At 39.7% G+C, this 24,396-nt stretch overlaps 1 protein-coding gene across 18 annotated transcripts in view; it reads left to right on the plus strand.

The window, feature by feature from the left end:
• plekha7b (pleckstrin homology domain containing, family A member 7b) overlaps window positions 1-24,124 on the plus strand; it is a 60,894-nt gene extending 36,770 nt beyond the window's left edge. For 3 of the 18 annotated variants that reach the window (XM_072465538.1, XM_072465547.1, XM_072465549.1), the window contains 23 exons: window positions 137-237; window positions 3,465-3,643; window positions 4,460-4,858; window positions 5,369-5,903; window positions 7,824-7,907; window positions 8,336-8,470; window positions 8,972-9,025; window positions 9,371-9,442; window positions 10,335-10,406; window positions 11,408-11,488; window positions 11,581-11,730; window positions 11,909-12,010; window positions 12,346-12,457; window positions 12,608-12,789; window positions 13,833-14,024; window positions 14,101-14,218; window positions 14,344-14,435; window positions 14,867-15,100; window positions 16,299-16,514; window positions 17,529-17,662; window positions 19,362-19,501; window positions 21,912-22,054; window positions 23,503-24,124. In XM_072465538.1, coding sequence (XP_072321639.1) covers window positions 137-237; window positions 3,465-3,643; window positions 4,460-4,858; window positions 5,369-5,903; window positions 7,824-7,907; window positions 8,336-8,470; window positions 8,972-9,025; window positions 9,371-9,442; window positions 10,335-10,406; window positions 11,408-11,488; window positions 11,581-11,730; window positions 11,909-12,010; window positions 12,346-12,457; window positions 12,608-12,789; window positions 13,833-14,024; window positions 14,101-14,218; window positions 14,344-14,435; window positions 14,867-15,100; window positions 16,299-16,514; window positions 17,529-17,662; window positions 19,362-19,501; window positions 21,912-22,048 — 3,521 coding nt within the window. In that variant the 3' untranslated portion in view covers window positions 22,049-22,054; window positions 23,503-24,124. Of the gene's footprint in view, window positions 1-136; window positions 238-2,368; window positions 2,507-3,464; window positions 3,644-4,459; window positions 4,859-5,368; window positions 5,904-7,823; window positions 7,908-8,335; window positions 8,471-8,971; window positions 9,026-9,370; window positions 9,443-10,334; window positions 10,407-11,407; window positions 11,489-11,580; window positions 11,731-11,908; window positions 12,011-12,345; window positions 12,458-12,607; window positions 12,790-13,832; window positions 14,025-14,100; window positions 14,219-14,343; window positions 14,436-14,866; window positions 15,101-16,298; window positions 16,515-17,528; window positions 17,663-19,361; window positions 19,502-19,871; window positions 20,843-21,911; window positions 22,055-23,502 lie in introns of those variants that run through there. The other 15 variants (XM_072465539.1, XM_072465540.1, XM_072465554.1 and 12 more) reach the window with 15 other exon arrangements.
• Window positions 24,125-24,396: the final 272 nt, after the last annotated feature.

A 24,396-nucleotide genomic window follows, 5' to 3' on the forward strand; every position in this document is an offset into this window, starting at 1 on the left:
GCTGCCACAGAGCCCATCCAGGCAGGGGATTCCCATTAATTATGCCTGGATAATTTTCCTCTTGTTATGACAAAGATCTCACAGCATTAATGCTCTGGTTCACTTAATATGTGTAATATGTGTCTGTCCTCTGCAGACAGTCGAGAGGAGACTGTGTTGGGCAGCATCCCTCTGCCCAGTTACGTCATCTCACCAGTTGAAGCAGAAGACCATATAAACCGCAAATACGCTTTTAAGGTAAGCAACATACTGTATAGAATTATAGTTGTTGACACATTTTAGCATTGTGATCAGACATTTTACAGTGGGCAGCAATTTAACAAACAGTTCATATCATGATTTTTGTAGGACCCTGGTCATATTTCAAATGATTGTTTTAGAATTGTTGTACATTTTGTTTCTTCATGTTGTCTTACGAGGAGGAACAGTTACTTTCTTCAACTTCCAGAAAAAAACATTTGCCAGTACCAAGCCTGGATACATGTTCATTTTGTATGGACCCTTTAAAATGCTCTGTCATCAGACTTTTTTTACGCAATGGAGACAAATGGAGGCAAAATGAAGCACACATAGCACATTTTAATTATTAACTGACATCAGATGTCTAGTATCCAAATGCTAGTCATTGTAAGTCTTTATAACACCAAATAAGCAACAGTTTTTAATTTCCTGGCTAGTTTTTAATGTAGAACCCCCCCTTAAATTAAAGATGTTGACTTCAACTAAAATGCCAAGTGTCGTTGATTATCTCCTTTTAAATAAACAAATGGTTCTGGCATCACACATGTATCAGATGGGTTTTCATTTGTCTAAACCACTTGATTTTCATATTCCGTGATATTCCCCTAAAGATAATCTAACTGAAATTACCTACCTAATTCACTATTGCCTCCCTGGTGGAATTTAGAATCTTTTAGTTTACAAACTTTTAATGGGTCAAAGAAAAGAAAAAAACCTGGTTAAAGTCAATAAGTAAATGAGTGGATGCTCGAATCCTCCTGGAAGGAAATCCCTGAAGGAAGAAGAAAACAAAATGGATAATTAATTTTAAATTGCCCATAGGCGTGCGTATCAGTGACAATGGATGTAAGTCTAGTAATTTATTGGCGATTGTCTGGGTTGTACCCCACCTCGATGCTGTCAAGTCAGCCAGGATAACAATAAATCACCTGCTGTCTGAAAGGATGGCGAGAAATTGATGAATAAAAATAGAATATGAAGAGACAAATGTTGTGTTGCAGAGATAAATTCAAGGATGAGGTTGCATGTTTAATTACTGAGTGTTGATTAGAATTCTGAAAGTAATTATTACAAGGATAATGGTAATCGTAATGTAAATGAAGTTTATAATTAAATTTACATAGAGTAAGGCTGATTTTATGAGCATATTTTGTGTTTTGCAGTGGACCATTACTTTTGATGAATGAATGTTACATACTCGCATTATTTAGTGTTGGTGCAAATTATACTTTTGTTATTGTAATTACAAAGGAGCATATACTTCTGATGCCAGTGTAGCATATTTATTATTATGTATTATGTACTTTTATACTTGGCAGGAGGCAGTTACATCTATTCTCTGTCATTTGTTCATATAAGTGCTTGAAGCTTTTCTTTCATGTGTCTTTTCCATGTCTTTTTCATCTTTCTTTTGTGGATATTGCCAATAGGCATTAGGAGCATGTCTGTCTTGTGGTTACAGCATTCCCCGCTCCTCCTCTGTGGAAACAGTGAGCGTGTAGCTAAGAACAATAGCCTGAATGTTTGATGCACCACTGCAGCTTTAGGGCATTCTGCTGCAATCCCTCCTCTCCAGCCCTTTGTAATTCACTTCTCATATTGTGTTCCGATCTCTGCACGTCTGCGGTTGAGAAAATATCTATGAATGAGACCGTGCAAATGCTCTTTTAACTCCAGGATATAACAATGGATTTTGTATGTTAATTCTGCTGCTGGGAATATTAATTATGCATTTGCCGTATTCAGCAGCACTTCAACATCTCCTCCCACTCGCTCGCGGGGGAGAGATTGTAAGGTTAGGTAGAACGAGACTGTAGTCTCCTGCATAACCTTCTCTTAAGTAACTTTCCCCCTTAGCTCTTCTTTTATGCACAGTAATGCATACAGTTTAGAAATACAACTGTTTTATCAAAGTAGTAAAGACACATTTTGACCAAGACTGACCTCTCTAATCCGCTAGATAACAGTATACATATTTGTGAGTTGTGCATTGGTTCTTACCCTCAGAACAGATTGGCGGTGGTCAGGATTACTTGAACATTCACTTCACTCATTTGTTTTGTGCCACTTTTTTGATTATTCAATCCATGATTATTTTTTATACCTTTCAGTTGTTTCTGGGGGCTTAATTTCTCTCATCTTTCTCTCATTCTGTGTTGGTCAATTGCTTCCATTGTGACCTGCTGTGTGTGCACGGGCGGAGTGAGTACTATTATCTGCAGGTTGCTGTCCTGAGTTACTCAGGCTTCCTGTCTTGCATGAATAGGTATTTGATTTTTATCTCAGAGTCATCAGTGGTCAGTCATTGTCATTGTCATTGTCATTGTCATTGTCAATGCCATTTCATTTCATTTCACTGTAGCTGCTGAATGTGCATTTCTTTAAATGCACATTAAGTATTGATCTTGTGTGACACTATGTTAAATTAAAAACCTAGTATATAAGATTTAAGTGATAAGTTCTTGTCTTTCTATCCAAGTTACAGCATCACATGGATCATGTATACACATAATACACATTATGTCTTTACACAGAATAAATCCTCAGTTCAGTAAAGTCTGAGAACATGTACCTTTTCTTTCTACATATGAACAATTTGACAACAGTTTGAGGTATGAATGTTTTGAAATAGTATTAATTGAACGACAGAGTCACTACTGTTTGGTGTGGTGTAGTCCTGCTGCATTTCACTTATCTCATCATCGTGTGTGGTGGGAACACAAGCAAGTGTTTTTCCCACATTCTTCATAGATTACATAGTATTTGTTTTGGATCTTATCACTTTCACTCTTTGACTCTTGCACTTAACTGTGTTCAAACTTAATTTTAGAAAATTAAGATAAAAAATGTATAATAAAAACTTTTGTCATGTTTTTATAATGATCACTGCTTTACAGAAATGAAAAGGAAGCTCTATTAATAAATGTGTCCAATATCGCAATTTTCTGGTATATAATTGAATGTAGTATTGTGTAAGTGTATGCCTTTTGATAGTGAAGTAATTATAGATTATTCTAACTCTTTTCTGAAAAGCAGTTTGCGATCGGCATCCTCTTCCTTCTGCTTACTCTCTACAGAAATATGTTTCTTGTTTCCTTCCAACGGTAACAGCTGACAGTCCTGTTGCAGGAGCATGTTTTCACCCATCAGCCACACTGGCAGCTACTTCCTGCTCAGTTCCCTCATTTATTCCTCTTCTCTCTCGATGTCTCCCTCTCTGATAGGCGAGCCATACAGGAATGCGCTCCTACATTTACAATAAGAACTCTGTGATTGGCTCACAGGCAGAACACTGCGGGATGCGGACATATTTCTTCAGTGCGGACACACAGGAGGACATGAATGGCTGGATTCGGGCCATGAACCAGGCTGCGCTGATGCAGCAAAGTCACAGTATAAAGAGGTTGGTGTCACTCTGCTGAGTACCCCGCACATGCACTTGCAGCAGCAGCAGCAGCAGCAGCAGCAGCAGCATGTCACTCAGGGGGATATTCAAATGGTCAAGTGCTTGGCTGTCAGATGTGTCAATTCATGACAAGGCCACACTCTGATGTTGTTTGTTTGGTTTTATAACTGGGAAATTCAGTTCTTGCACATGTACGGCTCCCAGCAGGTCCAGCCATCTGCTCTGGGACAGGTCTGTTGGTTTTGACAATGCACTGCATCTGGACTTGGACCCCATAATGATGCAGGATATAGCCAGAGGCACCGAGAAGTTTTTTCTGCAGTATTGACACTATAAAATCACTGCACTAAAGATCAGCTAGGTGTGACCAGCTTGCACTGCACAATAATGCCATCTAAAGGCTGATTTGATACAGTACCTTTTCCAGATAAAGATTAGATTTGTTTATCTCTTTATATGAAATTGAATTTAATAATGATTTTATTCTTTGGCTTTTAACTGTGTGTGTGTGTGTGTGTGTGTGTGTGTGTGTGTGCGCGCGCGCGTGCGTATTTCTGTATATTTAGTACTTCTTATTTAGTATTTCTCTTATTATTATTTTATGTTTTGGTTTTCTTAAATCTACTTTGTGCAGCTCTCTAAATAAGGTGGATGTATGGAATATATTGCTTCATTAATACAAAAAAATATCCAGTTTTCAATCTTAAAAAGCCAACATTATTGTGATTCAGTAACAGGCTGAACTGTGAAGTAAATCAGGTTGATTAACTGGCTCTTTTGGTGATACAACATTCATCTTGTTTCTATTTAAAGGGACATGGAAAAGTCAGAGAAGGCCACACAGCAGGCAGTCCCTCAAAGCAGCCATGGCCACATCAACGCCACACAGACCGAAAGCCCCAGTAAGACGAACAAAGAAGTGGACCACAGCGTTAGATTAGCCCACAGAGACGAGGTGAGGTATGGCATTGAGGTCCAACCTAGATCGACCCACACAGCCCCAGAGGAAAGACTGTCCCCCGATTCTAGCGATGCACAGAAGAATGGCCCCACTGTGGTTCAAGTGAATCTACCTCCAGAACAAAACGGAAATGTTGTCTATCAAAGGGGTTTTGTAACACGGACTGACCCTGAAAAACATGTGCAGAGGAAAAACACACTGGCCCAAGTGGAGCATTGGGTCAAAGTTCAAAAAGGAGACCCCATAAAGAGGTGAGTGGGGCGGATGAGGCACTGTGGGATTATCATGCATTTTACAGTCTCCATCTAGTGGCTGCATTGTTTATTGCAATTCCTCGAAATCCCTTAGCTATAAACATTTTGAGAACAGTATTCAATTATGTCTGTATTATTCATATTTTGGTGGATAGTGATGTGTAAAGCTCCACTGTGTAATGCAAGCAGATATGTACTTTTTATGTTGTCATTGCACAGCAAAAAACTAAAAACATGAGGCCTTAATGTGTGTGGGCCTGTATCTCCACAAACCTGACTCTTACTTGGCCTGGTTAGAGGCTCCTCCTGCTTGTTTCCATGGAAATGTTGTTCCTTATGATATTTCACAGTATCAGAAATAATGTATAATGTTTTGGCTTGAAATGTTTTAAAGTCACTCCACAAAATATATTTTCAAATATAAAATAATGCTAGTGCCATTTTTATGTGAAAATACATATATCACCATACTTGATTCCTTCTATTTACCCTTTTTCCGCCCTTTAGTGCCACTTCTACTGAATACCAACTTCCCCGCCGTACACCACCTCTAAAGCCAAAAACCAGCACAATGGACTCCGCGTACCAGTCTTTGCCAAAATCTCCTCGCCTCCCATCGGGCAGCTGTTCTCCTCCTGCAGCGTCTAACATGCCCAGTGACTACAAGTATGCCCATGACAGACTCAGCCACTTCCGCATGTCCACGGATGAGCGCATGGCCACCAAGGAGGGCATGGTGTGGCAGTTGTACGAGTGGCAGCAGCGGCAACAGTTTCGCCACGGAAGCCCCACTGCTCCCATCTACACCGGGCCCAGCTTCACAGACTCGTCAGCTTTTAGAGTAACCATGGAGATGCCCAGGTCCATCTCTGTACCTCCTTCTCCATGTGAAGTCCCACCATCCATTCCCACTACTTTTAAGCCCCTGTCCCCACGTAGGCCACACACTCCATCAGACAGACGCACAGTTAGGCCTTTGGACAAACTTGCACAAGATAGCACAAGATCCAGCTCGCCAGGGCATCTTTGTCACATTTCACAGGTAAGACGGTATTTTGCAATTTATTCAAGATAATGAAAGGGTACTTACAATTCTCCTTCTTGTAACACATCTGGAAACAACTTTGACTGTTGGGGCCGAATCTTATATGAATTAAGTTAATATTAAGTATAAACATGGTTTATACACATAGACATACACAACTTGAATATGAAAATGTGAGTCTTTATATAGACATTTTTCAGGACAATCTGTGTAGGACCTTTGAGGCTAATATCCAATACCCTACAGAGGGCAAATATCGAACTGCTATTGGTCTGTCTCTAGTTCTTTTATTAACTGGCTATTGTGCAGATGCAGAGTGCATCTTATGATCTTATGATATCATCATATGAGGCATTTGGTAACCATGAGGCAAATGAGGCTACATGTGCAAATTAGTAGACTGTTGTCCCTTTGGTTTAAGCCAAACTGATTGATTAGACCTCAATACTGAACTTTGCAGAGAGCATGTACGCAAATATCATAGCCTGTTAACCACTGCTGATGAAGGGTTGTACATAAACCGATGGTAAGATAGGAGTCCCACCCTGTACATCCATGTTTTAGTGGTCGAACATGCTACTAGGTACAACAGTGTGAAGCTCTTGTTCTCAGGGCATCTTGTGCTTGTCATTTGTTTACTGCCCCATCTTTTGGGGTGTTGTGAGCTCACAAAGAAAACCCTGGGAAGATTCAAACATTTTCCCTGAGAAGGCTCAAACTTCCCAACAACTCCTGCTTTGATGCTCATGTGAAACAGTTACAGATTCACACAGTCCACGCCCTCCACAGGTGGTATGAGCATGTCTGAGTAAAGGCGTTTGCTCGGGAGCATTCAGACAGCACCACTGTTGCCACAGGAGACGGCGCGAGGGGACGTGCTGTCATCCACACCCTGCGCTGTCTCACTACCACACCCTCCACATGAGAAAAGCACTCTGTCCAAACCATCACCACATGCGCCAACACACACAAGCCTCAAAACCACCCCCATCGGCCGTACACAAGTAAACAAAGTGTCGCAGATGCTCTGTTTTAATCCATATTTTATCCTGCTGTCAAGATACTAATTACAGCTGTAAAATCAAGCAATAGTCAATTATAGAGCGCAGCGGAAAGGGCTACACTTCTAACAAAGAGAGACAGAGTGATTTTGCTTGGCCCGTACGAAAGCCGCATTAAGGGAACTAAATTTAGTCCAGCGCAGATGATCTTTTTTGATGCACCCTCCATCTACAGCTTGAGCGGTCTTAAGTAATAGCATATTGGTGCATGGTCGATCTCTGGGATATCATTAAGAAGTATATTTTATTAGCAGCTAATCCAATGTGCCCAGAGCATCTCAGGACCCTATAAACATCCCCACTGTATCTCAAACATCAGCAGTCTCTTTCTTCTGATCTCACATTTAAATAAAAAACCTATTATACAGCAAGAAATAGTGGCATGGGAATCTCAAAGGGAATGGCTTACAGTGCTGCTCTTGCTGGTAGCAAACAAATGTTATTTTAAGAAAGCAGGTTTAGTATAATTTATGTGTAGTTAATTACATCTCTTGTTGTTTGTGTCCTTTTAAGGTTCAGTAGTGGGCTTGGTTTTTGCTAATTCTGTGTGTTAAGCAAAAACGTCAAATGTTCTGTTCGAAGCCCTGTAGCGTTAGAAACTCCGGGCATACCTTGTTTCATATAAAAGTAGGGGCGATAAAAGTAAGAAAGGGATAGATGAGAAAATAAATCTGCTGTGTAGTCAAGTTTGTTTTCATACTTTGAGGCAATGTTTTAACTTAGACTGAGTGTGATGGAGTGGCCTCTCTCTGGCTACACACTTATAAAGATTGCTTAGTGTTTGTGAATTAGACATTCTGTTTGATTCAGTGTTATTTTTTGCTATAACATGGGGATGAATCTACTTTCCTCCCAGACCTCCCAGATAGAGAGACGGTCCATGCCTGCCATGGGCTACATCACACACACTGTCAGCGCGCCAAGCCTGCATGGAAAAACGGTATGTTGTTTATTAAGCCACACTTTCTCTTTTTAATATAAATATTTTAATACAGAAGTGCCATATGATAAATTAAGACAGAAAATGTTATATTATCATAAATTATATTATTGTGGGTTCTATTATCCAATAGAGAAGGTTGTTGTTAACTATTAGCTTGAGACATTATCTACACACATTTGCAGTGGTTGGTTTGTGGACAATCTTATCTTTACTCTGGCAGTCTCAACCTCGTAGCTTTAACATTTAGCTCAAGTTTTTTTTTTGTGCATATATATTATATTATTACTTGTAAAAGACTCACTTTAATAGTGGATCGCTCTAGCACTGCACTCTCATCCGTACTGCCCAGATGGTTCTTAAGTATTTCCTCTCATCCTTGTGCGCGCTCACTGCCCTCTGGCCCCTAAACCTGGGCTTGGCTGCAGCCCGAGGAGCTGACTCTGCTGCTCATTCAGCTTCGAAGGCACCAGGCCCAGCTGGCTGGTGTGCACAGCCCCAGTGAGGCGTTTGCTCACTTGCAGCACCACCAGCACAACGGCCTGTTAGGCTCCAGCTTACAGGTCAGGGGCTTGACCCTTCACCCCATCATGTCCCCCTGCCCCAGTGATCCACAGCCTCATGTCCTAAGCCCATACCTTACATGCCCCCTGCCATTCATATGTCTGTGCAGCCTGCGAGCTCATCTGGCTGCCTTGCATTGTGCCTATAATTAATACATATGTATGCCATCAGCATGTTGCTTGTTAAATGTGTAACGTTTGAACATTTTGCATTTGGTTGTTTAAAATCCCCGGTAGCCAATGAACATTTTATCAACATTTCTGAGTTTTATGATGATACATGTATATAGCTTTTAATTTCGCAACAAGGCCACACTGTCGATGCAGTAATGTTTCTATATATATGTATTGTATATACATTAAATAAACATAATCATAGTTTAATGTATATTTGGATGCAAACTTCATCATCCCATGTTAATGCAGGTGGCTTAAAATATTGACTGTTATGTTTACTCAATAACCATTTCGTATGAAGTATTTCTCTACTGCTTGTTTAAGGCTGACGACACATATATACAACTGAAGAAGGACCTGGAGTATCTAGACCTGAAGGTGGGCTCAACCAAACTGTCTCATTTCCTCCACACAAGCATCACTTTGTCTATCTGTCTTTTGTCCATCTTTTATGCTCGATGTACCGGCTACTACTTGACTAGTCCCCACTAAATCAAACTTATTTTTTATGTCTAAATACTGAGTTGTAGCTGTGTTTATGAATTGTTTCTTTCACTTAACTGATTTGTGTAAATGTGGCCATAATACATGTTAGTTTATTTTACTTGTCATGAATGAATTACAGCTGCATTCATGTGTCTTTTCTAGTTCATTGACAAGGGAAGCTGTTAACTGATGCACATTATTGCCATACCTCTCCTTACTCTTCCTTTTTTAAAACAGATTCAATGTTTTGACCCGACGATCATTTTAACACACATAAAGTCCACTCCAGGTTTTGGGGGCTGTTGGAATGTAAGGACAGTGTGCTTGAAAAGTGAAATGAATTATTTCACTTTTATTTTCTACTGAAATGCCTTGCATCATTCAGAAATAATGCAAACCTTTTATTTGTGTTGAAGATTTGGTATGATGAGAAGCATGTTCAGGAATGATCCCTACCTTGTTATGGTTATTTTTTTTTAAATCATTTTGTGAGAAAAACATAAATAAATAACCTAGAGATGTGTTGTCATTATCACTCGGGGCACTAGTTTTTTTTAGTGAAACGGCGTAAACATGAACGAGATGAAATGAAAGGCTTCTTGACATAGTGATGTTGAATTCTTTGCCAATTCGCCATTTTTTTCTCTATTTTCCCATTCAAGGCAATTTAATTTCAAGTGACCAAATTGCCATCTGTGTGATATGGGTTGAGTTCCCGACTGGTCCCTTTCTCATGGCCCTCCAGAACCACAGAATACTGTATAGTTGCATATGTTCTCACAGGCCTGTAGTGTTTCCCAGGCCTTGTTAATTGGTATTATGTAAAATAGGTGGCGTGCCCCTCTGTCTGAACTGAACAGCACTCTTATGTTGTGCACTCGCATGTGGGGTGTGGCTCGGCTCATCTCTGTGTGTGTTATTAACTTGCAGCGATACAGTGGAAGACATAGACCCATCGCACATTACTAATGATTGCACCAAACTAATATAATTTATCTCATCCCGTGTGTTTATGCGGAAATAGACTTCATAACAGAGCATTTGTGGCATCCTTTTTTTTGCCTGCATTTAGTTTTTTTCAGCCATTGCATAACTTCCCTGCCGTGCCTCTTGCTTGACAGTCGAAACTTTATACAATTGTTCTTTGATTCGGTTGTGGCTTTAAATATTTGATGTTATCTGTGGCTGTTGGGGATTGCAGGTTACTGGATGTGAAAGCCTAAAAAAAGAGAGACCATCAAGGCCAGTGAGAATAGCAGAGAGTGATGCTGATGTAAGTGAATAATTAAGTTTTGGGGATACATTTAAAAAAACATTTTTACAAACAGCTTTTTTTTTTCTTTTTCATTCTGACTATTTACTACAGAAGGACGGTTGCCTTTGACTTTTCTGTTCAAATGCATGTTTTTGCTTAGATTTTGTAAACAGATGCTACCGAGTGAAGGGAATTTATGTACATTGCAACACTGTGGGGACAGCCCTGCACGCAGCATAGTGAGAGCATGGACCACAGCTTTTATTTTCCTCCCCTCAATTTAAAGAGAAAAATACATGTAATGGGAGTTTTAAGATGTCGAGCTGTTAAATTTTTCAGTTTGATTAGCCTGGTCTTGCGTCTTTCAATCTTTGTTTTCTGCTGAATGGAGGTAAATAAAATGGATGTCCTGGCGTTTCATCATTAGCATTGTTGCACTTTAACAATTTATAAGAAATTGCCAGTAAATTTGTCTGAACAATGAATATTTCATGCAATTAAAAAACAACAATATACAGCCGCAAAATAAAAACAGCTTAATAATTAATTGAACAGAATGATAAATAGATCTGAGGAAAAATACACTGTGTGAGAAAGACTGTGAACTAAGCAGTCTTATGTTGTTTTCGTAAACATATAACCCATTTCTGGAAAAACAAATCTGTCACTCTCAATAAGCGTTTCTTCTGCAAAAAATGAATTTGAAAATATGGATTTTTGATTGTGATTACTCATAATGGGGATTACCCGATCTCGCCTTCAAACTAGACTAGTCTTTTGATATCTCCCACTGAGATGATTCCTCGGGGGCTTTTCACATAGCGCAAACTTGTTGACATATTTAGTGTACACCGAATAGACAATAAGTTTGCCTTAACTGGGTTTGCAGAAAGGATACAGCGGCTGCATGAAAAATATACAAATCATGTGATAAAGAGATGCAAATTTCACAGAAGTTTTCAACTAATGCTGTCATCATCAGTTTTTCATTTTCTATGTTGAATATATGTTTTTTATAGGTTAAACTAAGTCGGTTGTGTGAACAGGACAAGATTTTACAAGAGCTTGAATCCAGGATACGTACTCTGAAGGACGACAAGGTACAAAACACAGTTTTATTAACATAACAAAAAGCAATTGTGTAATAATGATTAGGTTTTACATGATTTCTCTCATTCAATTTCACATCCAGGACAAGCTGGAGTCTGTACTGGATGTGTCTCACCAGCAGATGGAGCAATATCAAGATCAGCCCTCACACGCAGAGAAGATCGCCTACCAGCAGAAATTACTCCAAGAAGACGTGGTTCACATCAGAGCTGAGATATCTAAAGCATCAACAGTAACACATTATTATCACATTATATATATTATACTGTATATATTCAGCCCTTGATTATCTTAAATCCTACTCAGATAAAGTGTTCAGCCAATTATAGTATAGTAGGATTAGATATATTAGAATAGAATAATGCTCAACAAAATGAAATATTTATATTGTTATTTCTTGTATTCTTTAGGAGATGGAGAATGCTTGGACTGAATACACTCGGTTGGAGAAGGACGTGGACTGGCTCAAGACGGCCCTGCAGGGACAGATGACCCGCAGTGATCTTACTCAGGTCTGTGAATCTCATGGAAATAATTACCCACACACAAAATAGATCAAAATTGACACTTTTCTGGGACTAAAGCCGGAGCTAAACCTGGACTAGAACGGGACCAAATCACGTCAACATAAGGTCACAACAGAGCACAAACCATTCCAAAAAGCATCTTTACATTTGATGATTGAGACAACTCATTTGGACTAGAGGCAGATCTTTTGTGGTGATGGTGATAAAGTTTTGACTTAACACTTAACACATGTTTCGTGAATTGAAATGTCCTAAATGCTAGTACGTGTATTTTGGGCTCATCATAGGTGTGTGTGTCCACTGTTTGTTTCTGTGAGCAGCAGGAAAAGGTGCAGATCAGGAAAGAGCTGTGGAGGGTTGAGGATGTCATTGCAGGCCTCAGTGCAAATAAAGCCAACTACAAAGTTACCGTCTCCTCAATAACCAACCCAGGTGAGATTTGTTCCTGTGCATAAGCTGGAGCAGCTTTTATTATGCCGTACGTGCTGCTGTAAGTTGACATTTAAGCCTTTAATATTGTACAACTTAAACATTTCCCACGGCATGTGTATTCATTTTACATGTGCTCTGGCATCTCCCCAGAGAGGAAATTTGTGCCTTCTGTGTCGGCGTCATCAGTGCCTTGTGTGTCTGGGAGCTCGTCTGCTATGGAGATGAGACTGTCCCAGCAGCACAGCCCCCGCCTCCCCCCTGCTGGCCACGCCCCCACCCTCTCCTCCAGCCTCAGCGTGGAGCAGTCATTGTACTCCACTGGGTATAAATGGGTAAGTGACCCACTCTCTGAAAGGATTTTGATTATTTTATTTGCAGTTCATAAATTCATTTTTTTTGTTTGTTTGTGATAGATAAAATGTATGCTTCAGTCGCTTAAGTTATAAAAGTAAACAGTTTCCTCACTTTCTTGATCAGGTACCCATGACGAGTCAAACGCAAAAAGTTAAAAAAATACAATGAGAACTGTTGTCTTTTATGGGCTACAGCAAAAGGGGAGGAAAAGTTTTGGAAATAAAATGTATGTAGGGAGAGTATATCTATTTTAAGACAAGTTGATGTGATTTAATGTCTTGGATGAGCCGTTCTTCTGGAAATTAAGCTTTTTTAAATTAGATAAAATTGTGAATGTTGTTTTTTTTAGTCCATCAGTTGTTTACAAATGTCAATAATAATTGAATTCAAACAATTCTGTGATAAGCAATTTGGTCACCCTCTAATGCAGGGTCCAGCCCATCGTGGTAAAATGGGCCATGTGCCATACCATATTGCTTGTTTAAACTGAGTTTGTTCTTTGTGCACTGCGTTAGCTCTGTTATTCAGTACCACTGTACTGTGCTTTTAATATCAATTGAATCAGATGCTAAGGCCACTTGTATTTAAGACCTCATAGTCTTAGTTCAGATTCTGTGGTCCTGTTCAAAATGTTGTTTAAACCTAATATGACCTAAAATATGTTTAGAACTAAGTCTCGTTCAAGTCTGCTTTCTAATTGACACTTGGTTGGTTGATTAGTTCTGCTTTAGTCCTGTTTTCATGTGTGCAATAATGTTATTATTTTTGGACTGAAGTGAAATAATAGATTTCTGTTGAATAGTACCATTGCGAGTTGTTTATGGATATTGGCCCCATGGAAAATCTAATTGAATAGCCCTGCTCTAATGAGTAATTGTTATAGCAACTGGTGATTATCCAGGAAGCATCATGTCTAAAGTCTTTAAGTGCTACAATAGGCCTCATCCATTTGCAGCTTCTACAGAAATGAGTTAAATGAGTGCATTGTACTAAACCTATTTGTTTTATCCCTTGTTTTCAGGGTGAGGAAGATGTGCCACCCCGCCCTCCTCTACCTCAGCTCTACAGTCCCAACGAGCACCCGCCCGCCGTGCCCCCCCTGCCCAAAGAAACCACAGTGATCCGCCACACTTCTGTACGAGGCCTGAAGCGCCAGTCTGATGAACGCAAACGAGACAGAGAGATCGGCAACTTCACCAATGGAGACACAAAGGTACGTTTCTGTATGAGATGTGTCGGTTTCGTCTGACTTTAAAAAAAAAAAAAAAACTAAAATATGAACACTTCAGGTTGAACTTCGACCTTTCCTGAGTGATCCTGAGTTGATGGGAGCTGGAGACGGCTCTAGTTTGGTCAGTGTAGATGGAACAGGACATGATGGAGGTTATCAGACATTACCAGGCAGAGGTAAGCGGTGCTATTCATTTCCTGTAACCTGTTTATTAACATTTCATCTCCCCCCTACGTCCACCCACATATTTTGGTTCAGTTTTTAAATGAATGGTGTTTTAATGTATGCTGGTTTCCCTCAGGAACGGCGTCCTCCTCTTTTATGATAAATCAGTCTTCAAGCATCTCTTCATATGTGACTCTTCGAAGAGCAGCATCAGCTGTCGGTGTGAAGGTGAGGACGGGAGGAAAATGACAGGAAATAGTGAAAAAGTGTGATATGAAGAAAGTGGAGAAAAAACAAACATCTAATACAAAATGTAACTATTGCTGTGCCAACTGTGTAAATGACATAGAATAAATGAACAATAATAGTTTATTTTATTTTTGGAAGATTGCACAGTGTAATTAAACAGCTAAGATGCACTGTAACGTGTGTGCTTTTTGTACAAAACATGAAAGGGTTCAGCGTTGCTTGGGTGTATTTACATGTATATGGCCATTGGCCAATTACAAGTATTGCTCACAACCCATTGGCATTTTAACGCAAGTAAAACCATTCATTCATAAAGTGTTTTTGAGCTTGCTTTTCTTGTGTATTCCTCTTTTTTTCGCCTATGCTGCACCTTTTGCCTGTAATACCAACGTTCCTCTCTCTTGTCTCAGGAGAGACCCAAAAGTGCCTTGGAGCGCCTGTACTCCGGGGACGCCGCACTGCAGCAGCAGCAGCAGCAGCGAGGGAGGATGAGTGCGGACGAGCAGCTGGAGAGGATGAAGAGGCATCAGAAGGCCCTTGTTCGCCAACGCAAACGCACCCTAAGTCACGGAGACCGCCACGGCTCCTCATCTTCACGCTCTTCAACCCCCTCCTTGCGCCCACTCTCCGCAGACCTGGGATCAGTATGTTATTAGACTTACAACACACGCCGCACTCTGATGCATGCAAAACAACCAAGCGAGTGGCGAACTACTGACGCATGCCTTTGGTCTGAATAGTTTGCAGTTGTTTTCTATTTCCTGGCATGAAAAGGTGAAGTGGAGTACACTAATTGAGTGGCAACAAGAATTTATGCTTGTTTTGATAATGTAGCAAAAACTCAGCTTAAATGCTTCAAGACCTAATGTTCATGACTTTTACATGTTACTCTGTAATTATGGATTGTGAAATATGTTTTCAATAACATGTCTCAAGGATGCCTTTAGTGCCTTTGCTCCTACTCCTCTTCTTTTCCCCAGTTTTTCCTGTAATTATCTACTGATTGTCCGCCTCACGCCTCACTCACTAATCTTAACTAATCTTTATGTTTGTCATAGCACTGTTTTCTTGTGAATTTATACTTTTCCATTAATCTGTGTTGTACAAACCCACCATTCACCTACTGCTGTGCTGTTCGGACTGGTCATTTATTTGTGTGTGCATGTGTGACATCCCACTCATTTCCTACTTCAACACTCACTGAGCAATGCAAGCTAAATTTACTCATCGAAACCTTATGCGCTGAAATTGAAGAGGAAATCAAGCACTTTTTGTGAAAATAACAACATATGAATTCCTGACTATAAGCATTTATGAGTGATAATGTAACAATTTCTTATCAAAGCATAGTAGAAAATAAAATGCTCAGTCGTTTTCATTTTCATTTAATAGCAACATTATGTGAATGTCCTTAAATTAATAAACAATTTTTAAGGAACGCATATTGCCATGTTTTTCTTTATGTTCAATGGTGATGTGTGGTCTCTGTCAAAAATGTATTTCTTGCATCTATGTATAGCAAACTAAGGTGTGTGGGTCTGTCCTGTTCGTTTCTATTGTGTTTACGTGTCCTCACTGTATTTAGAGCATGGTGGTTTTATTTTATTTTGATCTCAGAAGCATGCATACTCAACAGCTATGCATGTACCACCCTCTTTCTTTTTTGACACTTACACACAAACCAACACCTGTTTTACCACTTATAAGATCAGGCTTTGGGTGATAACAAGTGTGCTTATTACTTGAAACGGAGTGTGAAAAATCAGTTTCCTGTGATGAGGCAATGACGGCGCACTGTAACTAGTTTCACAGTCTTCTTTTCTCCCCTTGTGCATTGTCCAGTTGAAGCGAGAGCAGGACTTTGACTTGCAGCTGCTGGAGCGGGCCGTGCAGGGCGAGGAGTTGGTGCGCAGCGTCCAGGGAGAGGAGAGACCGCCGGAGCACAAGGAGAGACCCCGGTCCCACTCAGATGAATGGCTGAGTTTTAGTTCCACAGCCATGCCCACACCGGATGGAGACCTAGAACCGCTCGAGTATGACCTGGACCTTAGTAAAGAGGTGGGAAATGTGCTGAAGAGCACAAATACTTCATGATGGGCGGGATGTCACCATTTAGCATTTTTGGTACGATTATTGTGAGAAGAAATATCTCAATAAAACAATTATTCATGATTATTGACACATAGCAACAAGTGAAATCCTTAATTTTCTTTCATTCTAATACATTAGTGTTCCAATAGTATGTGACCAGCTTTTATTAAATCAAAGTTTCTGAAAGCAAAAAGTAAAGTTATTGTGGTATAAACAGCCACATAAAAAGCACTATACATTTATTAAGTGTAAAAAGAAAATTGCAATCCCAATGTTTTAAATTACGATTAAGTTCACACATCGTTTACATTTGAGAACAGACTGCTAAAACGTCATCATGTTTATAGAGATTTAATTCATCAGCAGAGTTTGCCGGTTATATGCATAAGACCCGAGGGAGGTTGAGTTTTCTGCAGAGGACATTAAAGCCTAAACTTGAGCTATTCAAACTGCTGTTTCAGTTTGATTACAATTTATCTTGTCGTCCTCATTCTGTTGGGGACCACCAGAGCTTATTGCAAAAGTACTATATTGTTCCTAAACATGGGGTCAGAGAAAAGTGTGATAATTTTAAGCCTACATTGAAACTAGATTTACATTTTGTTTTTTTGTAAATCAAACAATTTCTCTTAAACAGCTTAACAATAGAAACAGGTCCATAGATTTCCTGTAGCTGTAGCATTTCACCAATGCAAACAGCAAATTTTCATTTATATGTTTTCATTGTAGAAAATGCTGTATAACATTTTTAACCCTACAAAACCTGGAGTCGGAAATTTTAAATAATCACCAGCACTGTAAGTACAGGAATGTGGGTGGAGATAAGGAGTAGATGAAAACAAACATTTTCTGAGGACTCAAGCCTTAATCACAGATGAAGGAACACATTATAATATGGTTAAAACTCTCTAGGCTGGAGCAATACAGGATTGCATAATTTTCTATATCAATGTATTAAGTTTATTGTATGCTTCTGTGCAGTTGTCTAAGCCCCAAAAGGTGTTGATCCCAGAGCGATATGTGGAGTCCGAGCCTGAAGAACCGCTCAGTCCAGAGGAAGTGGAGGAACGGCACCGCAAAGTCCAACGCATCAAGAGCATTTTGGCAAAGTCCAGGTAAGATTCAATCAATCAGTCAATCAGTCAATCAATCAATCAATCAATCAATCAATCAATCAAACAGTCCAAACATTTAATTAAATCAGTCAGATAAAAATCATGTTTCTTTATCCTTCTATATTTGAGTTCAATTGTGCATTAATAATATTTAGATTGAGTACATATTATTTTGAGAATCTATCTATTTCAATTGATTTGTTGACTTGTGTTGGGGAAAAAAAGACTATTTTAGGTGAAATAGGTTTACTATATTTTATGATATATGATATTTTTACAGCAAATGTTTAAAGCTAAAACACACACACACACACGAATGAATGAATGACACATGAATTCTTTGTCAGTTCTATTGATTGTGTAAAGGTAATTCCTTTGTTTTGGTGATTCGGTGAAACATACAACGATGAGAACTAATAAAACAAGATATATAAAATAAAAAGGGCATGCATTTAAAAAAAAACTATTTAAATTTACTATCGGATAAAAATTAAAATGGGCTTACTATGTACACAAACTGTACAGTTAAATGTATAGATGTAGTGCAGAAAGTAAACAGTGCAGTGAGTGATTAAATTGTAGTTAAAGTGACCTTGTTTAAGAAGTGTTCATGAGTCCAATGGCAGAGGGAAAGAAACTGTTCTTGTGGCGGTAGATTCTGGTCTGGATGAACTGTAGCCTCCTGCATGAGGGGAGTGGCCTCCTGCCTGAGGGGAGTGGCCTCCTGCCTGAGGGGAGTGGCTCAAATAGTCCGTGTCCAGAGTGAGAAGGGTCGGCTGTCATCCGACCTGCTCGTCCCAGAGCCTTGTAGACGTACAGGTCCTGCAGAGAGGGAAGTTCTGCAGCCGATCACCTTCTCAGCAGAACGCACAACAATAGTCTCTGTTTGTCCCTGGCTGTGGCTCCAGCGTACCACATGGTGATGGAGGTAGTGAGGATGGACTTAATGATGGCCGTGTAGAACTGCTCCATCATCTGCACTGTCAACTTGGCTTTTCTCAGCTGCCGCGGGAAGTACATTCTCTGCTGGGCCTTCTTGATGAGGGAGCTGATGGTGGGCTCCCACTTGAGGTCCCGAGTGATGATGGTGCCGAGGAAGCGGAAGGAGTCTACTGTGGTGATCGGGTAGTCTGTCATGGTTAGGAAGGGCGGGGAGGCTGTCACTTTCCTGAAGTCCACGATCATGTCCACTGTCTTCTGGGCTGCAGCCGCACGCACTGCCTCCGATCCATCAGGAAATCAGTGATCCACCTGCTAGAGCTTGTCCTGGAGCAGAGCGGGGAGGATGGTGTTGAATGCAGAGCTGAAGTCGACAAACAGGATCCTGGCATAGGTTCCCGGGGAGTCCAGATGCTGCAAGGTGAAGTGGAGTGCCAGGTTGATGGCGTCGTCCACAGACCTGTTGGCTCTGTAGGCGAACTGCAGAGGGTCCATCAGGGAGGGGGTGAAGGACTTGAAGTGGGGCAAGGCCAGGCGTTCAAATGACTTCATGACTACAGACGTCAGTGCCACGGGTCTGTAGTCATTAAGTCCAGTGATCTGGGGCTTCTTGGAGACAGGGACAATGATGGACTTGAAGCAGGCTGGGACATGGCATGACTCCAGGGAGGGGTTAAAAATGTATGTGAAGACAGGGGTCAGTTCTCCTGCACAGTGAAATATATCTTGTACCTTCATATGTTTTGTATTTGTGTGACAGTGTGCAGAATCTGGCCCCTGCTGTGACTGTGGACAAACCGGACGTGGGTCTGGACTCCGCTCTTCAGGATCAGGAGAGGATCATCACCATGTCCTATGCACTTGCCTCAGAGGCCTCACTCAAGAGCAAAATGGTCGCAGGTTGGTCACCTACTCTGCTTTCATGATACTTCAATTTCATTCAGCGCTGTATAAATAAATTCACTTTTGAGGAAGTGGCAAGAAAACCCTCGTTCAACATTGACTTGTGGTTGTGTGTCAAAAGAAGGAAAAAAGTTACATCCGTTAAACTTCTTCTAACGTTAAAATGACAAGATCGCAAGTTGAAGACATAAAGAGAGGAAAGCAGCCTTTAAGTAATGCTGGGGGTAAAGTACTTGATAGGGTAAAGATGAGGGGGGTGTGAAGTGCGGAGTCGAGCAATATGGCTGTTCATTTCCTAATAACCAAACATTATTCCTTATTAGGAGCTTGGATCGTCTCTAATTGCAATCCATGTAAAATCTTTCAGACTTGGGAGGAATCGCTTGATGAGGCCATTTTGTGTTCTGATCAATGACCCAGTCAAACCCCAGTCTCCTTGTGCATACCATCACTTGCTTCTTTGAACATCTCACTGTGAACCTGCATAAAAGACACTGTGCTCACTTTTCATCTCTTTCATACTCCACAGGCAAAGGCAGGCAAGTTCATTTTCATTTGAGCTGCCTCAGATTGTCTGTCTTTGGGCGCCGCTCACACTCTCGGCGCTGCACACGTACCTGTCACACACTGTAACGCTCAAGCTGTCAGCGCACGCCCAGCCTTAATATGCACAGTGAGGCAAAGTCAACAATTATAACATTATTTCCAGCATTGAGAAATGTCAGGGAATATAACTGGTGGCATCTTGTCAGTGGAGATTGAATCAATGACTTTTCTCTCCTTTGGTGTTCTCGTAAGGTATGCTAGTGCACTTTCAAATCCTTAAATTAAAATAAGAGGCTTTTTTCATAGTATTATGCATGAGATACTTCAATAATGGCTACATAAAAGTCGATATATGCAGGTCTGCAATTAGGCACTATATATTGAGAGTCCAGATTGTGGAGTATGTAATTCATAAATAGTTAAATAATTCACAACATTGTAATTACTTATCTCAAAGTTGAAAAGAATTTCTAATTTTCCTGCAAAAAAAGTCTACCAAATAAACAAACTTGTGTAGCATCCTCTTCAGGCTTTCATTCATTACTTTTTATTTAGAAGCGGAACTGTTTATATTATTGTAGTCTATAGCCTAAATCAGAGCAAGGGAAGGTCGTTAACTGACTGGCGGTGAAATGTTAAGCACTTATCTTTGTTATTTGAATAGGAGAAATTAAAATACTTCCCAAAAGGAGATGCTCTGTTAATTAACACTCATGCAAAATATGAGCTACAGCCACATGTCAAGCAGAAAACTCACTTTTAGTACACTTTTTATATTATTTTACATCTGTTTCATTAAAAGACTAATTGTATAAGATTTGTGTTTCAGTATATATAGACAATATTAAGTATATTTAACTGATTTCAATTTAACTACATATATTACTTGCTAAATCACCTTCCCATTAGCTGCACTTCCCATTAGCCCATTGAGAATATGACTGCACTTCTAAATCTAATTGCTTTAATATTTTTTTCAGTGCCCGTCTTGAAACACAAAATGTATCTATTTAGGAGTTTAAAGTTGTTTCTTTTAAGGTTCAGTGCTGACAATCAAAGAAATGCGGACAAAAACAAAGTAAAATGTATAGGGTTCGGGATTGAACGTCAAAAAAGTTTAGTTTCTAGTAAAATATGCCGAGTGCCCATAGAAATGCATGAGCAAAATCTGTTTTTAAAAAGTAACCAAAAAAGCAGTGAAACAACCCCAATTGTTGCTGGGTCACTACTAGTAAATGTATTTGTGATTCTATGGGATGTCAAAAGATTAATACCACAAAATTCTTGGATTCGATTTGATCACTATTCATCTGTTTCTTCTGAAAGTGTATGCCTTTTTGAAATAGGTTAATCCACCTGTCACTCACTCAGTATTTCTGAGTGTGACCAAAAGGTGGTGTGGGCAGGAAAATGTGTCTTTGCTGCATTCAAGAATCACAATATGCCAATTTGACCAAAACAGCATGTTGTCGCAGGAATGAGAATCACAATTAGAGTTTTAGACTATGTACTATATCACACTATGAATACTTCTGAATGAACGTTAAATTTAATGTTTAGCATCTTAAAAAGTCCATTTGTTCAACATCAGGCCAAATGAAAAGTGAAATGAGGTGTGACCACAGAATCATGATTATACTGTAATTAATTAACAGTTCAAAACCAAATATTATAGCTATGGAACAGAGAAAAGTCCTCAAAGTGGTGTGTATTTACAAAAACGTAACCCTCTGTATATATTTTACTGAGAATACTGTATAGTGGCATTGCTTCTCGTACACATTTAACACCTTAAGCGGTTTGTTGTACATGTTGCTCTAATCCACTAACTCTCCCCGTCTGTCCCCTCTGTCCTGTGCAGTCCCACCACAGTCCGACCCCCCGACCCCTCCGCCTCTGCCCTCACCCCCTCCTCCCCCTCCACCGCCTCCTCTCCCCCCTTCGTCCCTACCTCCCGCCTCCCCCGTAAGCAATGGGATCCACTACACGTTTGTCTGAAATAAAGTAAGAGCTAACAACTGCATGCTGTGGATGGTTCTCCTAATTGTCTGTAACGTGTCTGGATTGGCTGGCTCTGCATGCTGAGTACGTCTCTGTTGTGACGGTTGCATCGCGTCGAGGTTCTCCGCACTGTCTCCCGTTTAAAATCAAAACAAACATCTGCAGGCAGCCGGCTCATCCCACTGTGATAAAAGTGTGTAAATTGTTCTTTCTTTTTTTTTTTCCTCCCCCTTTTTTGTCTGGCTGCCAAAATATTTATGGTTGTGAAAAGAATGGGCTCAGAGGAACATAGCGGTTTGTAGCATTGTGTATAATTAACAAAGGAGACACCTTTGATTTAGCACCTCGCCTCTTCATCAGTCGGCACAGCTGCATTCCACCCTACCAATTAGCTCCCCATCTGTAGAGCGAGGAGTCAGACAAGTACCTGCTCCCGTCGCTGTTTCCAAATGTACAAAGGCAAAAAAAGCACGTAGCTGTACTGAGAAGAAACACATTATTTACTGCACTTGTCCCACTCTTTAAAGACATCTTCCAAATTCAACCAAAGTGCCCACATATGAATTTTAAGGTAAGTTTTCTGCAAGTGTTCGCCTCCATGTCAGCACTCTTGGTGGTCATTGCCGAGCCCTCCTGGTCAAATCTGTTCCTGAGTTTACATTTATGTTTATTAAGGATCTGAAATAAAACATGTCTTTCAAGGTACAGTACTATAAGTCTACTCCATAAGGATGTGGATGCTTTGTCTGAAATGTTGAAACAGGTGACGCCACTAGGCTAAGTTATGGGCAAGACCTGTGCGATTAAATTTTTTTTTTTTTAATAAATTCCACTTTAATGCAATACTGTGGAACATTCCAGGCAAAGCAACAACCTGTCCAGTGATATAAGCAGGTGGCGGGCCTCAGACTAGAAAGGTTTTATAGTGCACCTTTAAATGACATTGGAATAATAATATCAAGTGATCTGCTTTTTAAGTTAATAAAGCCATATATAAAAAAGCCATATATTTAACCGTTATCTAATGTCATCTAATGTTTTTGTGTAATTTAAAGTAAGAAATATGTTCAGCCTCAAGAACATTGGACATACATTGGTTTTCTTTTGTCATGAGAAACATTACAAATATTTTTCAAATTCAATATGTACTTGGTAATTCCAAAATAAATGAACACTACTTAAATTACAACAAAAACTTCTCTCTTTTGGCTGTGCATGAATCTGGCCTTTGTGGTTGTGATGTGTTTTCACCTGCTGTCTTTGACCCTTTGTGACCGCATGTCCAGGTTTCTGTGATTTGTTTGTTGTGTATGGCATGGTATTATGGATATTTTTTAAGTAGATGTTAATATTTTGTTGTGAACAAAGTGGATCTTACCTGCTTCAAATGTGTTGATTTAAGTTATATATTATTCTCTCACACTGTGTCTTTTCTGTCTCTTTCTCTACAGCTCAAGCTATTTCTGGACACTGAGGTGCTATTCAACAAACTACTATATTCTTCAACACGAGTGGATCATGTTTGCCTTTGGACAATGAAATGTATATTTGAGCAGAGAAGCAGAACTGTAGCTTCAGACTCATGGGAGTGATTTAGGAGCTCAAAGCTTCTGAGAAACTGAAGACTGGACTGTAGGAGCTGTTTTTTGACTATGGACATGCCTAACAAGTGTTATTCTAATGAAAACTATTTTCAACATGTTCTTGCACTTTGAATGACTGAATTATGATGAGGAATTGATCTCATATTTTACATTTTTGACTGAATTACCTTGAATCGCTGTGTGATCTTCACTTTGGACTTTGTTTTCCAGGTACTGAATGTTTAAAGCAAATGGTACACAAAGTTATTTTGTTTGTCAGAGACTATTTTACACCAAACCACTTGAAATGTCATGTATGTGCAGTATCTACTGCCGCACTGCCAGTCTCCTTTTAGCTTGCCAGGATAAATTTTATTTTTTCTGCTTATATAGGACTGAGTAGAACATTTAACCTATTTTTGTGCTTCTGGGAACAGTTGCACAATGGAACTTTATATGAATGTGAATATTAAAAATATAACACATTTGAGTCTTCTCCTTGTGAGTTTATTTAACCCATTGAAAGGTTATTATAGCCTCATTATCATCTTCACCTGCTCTATTTCAGATATATTTTTATTCAAATCATGCACAAAGCCTCAGAACAAAATGTGCATTCATCCTGGATCTGAAATTCCCTTTGAACAATTGCATTGATTGCCTTGATCTAATAAACTTCATTCTATTATGAATGAAGTTTATTCTATGTATGTGAAAAAAGAGAAGTCAAACTATGGTGGGCTCAAAGGAGGTGAACTTTCA

The sequence above is a fragment of the Eucyclogobius newberryi genome, unplaced genomic scaffold, assembly GCF_026437365.1.
Source record: "Eucyclogobius newberryi isolate DKJ021-1_F unplaced genomic scaffold, fEucNew1.0.hap1 SCAF_5, whole genome shotgun sequence".
Lineage (NCBI taxonomy): Eukaryota > Metazoa > Chordata > Actinopteri > Gobiiformes > Gobiidae > Eucyclogobius > Eucyclogobius newberryi.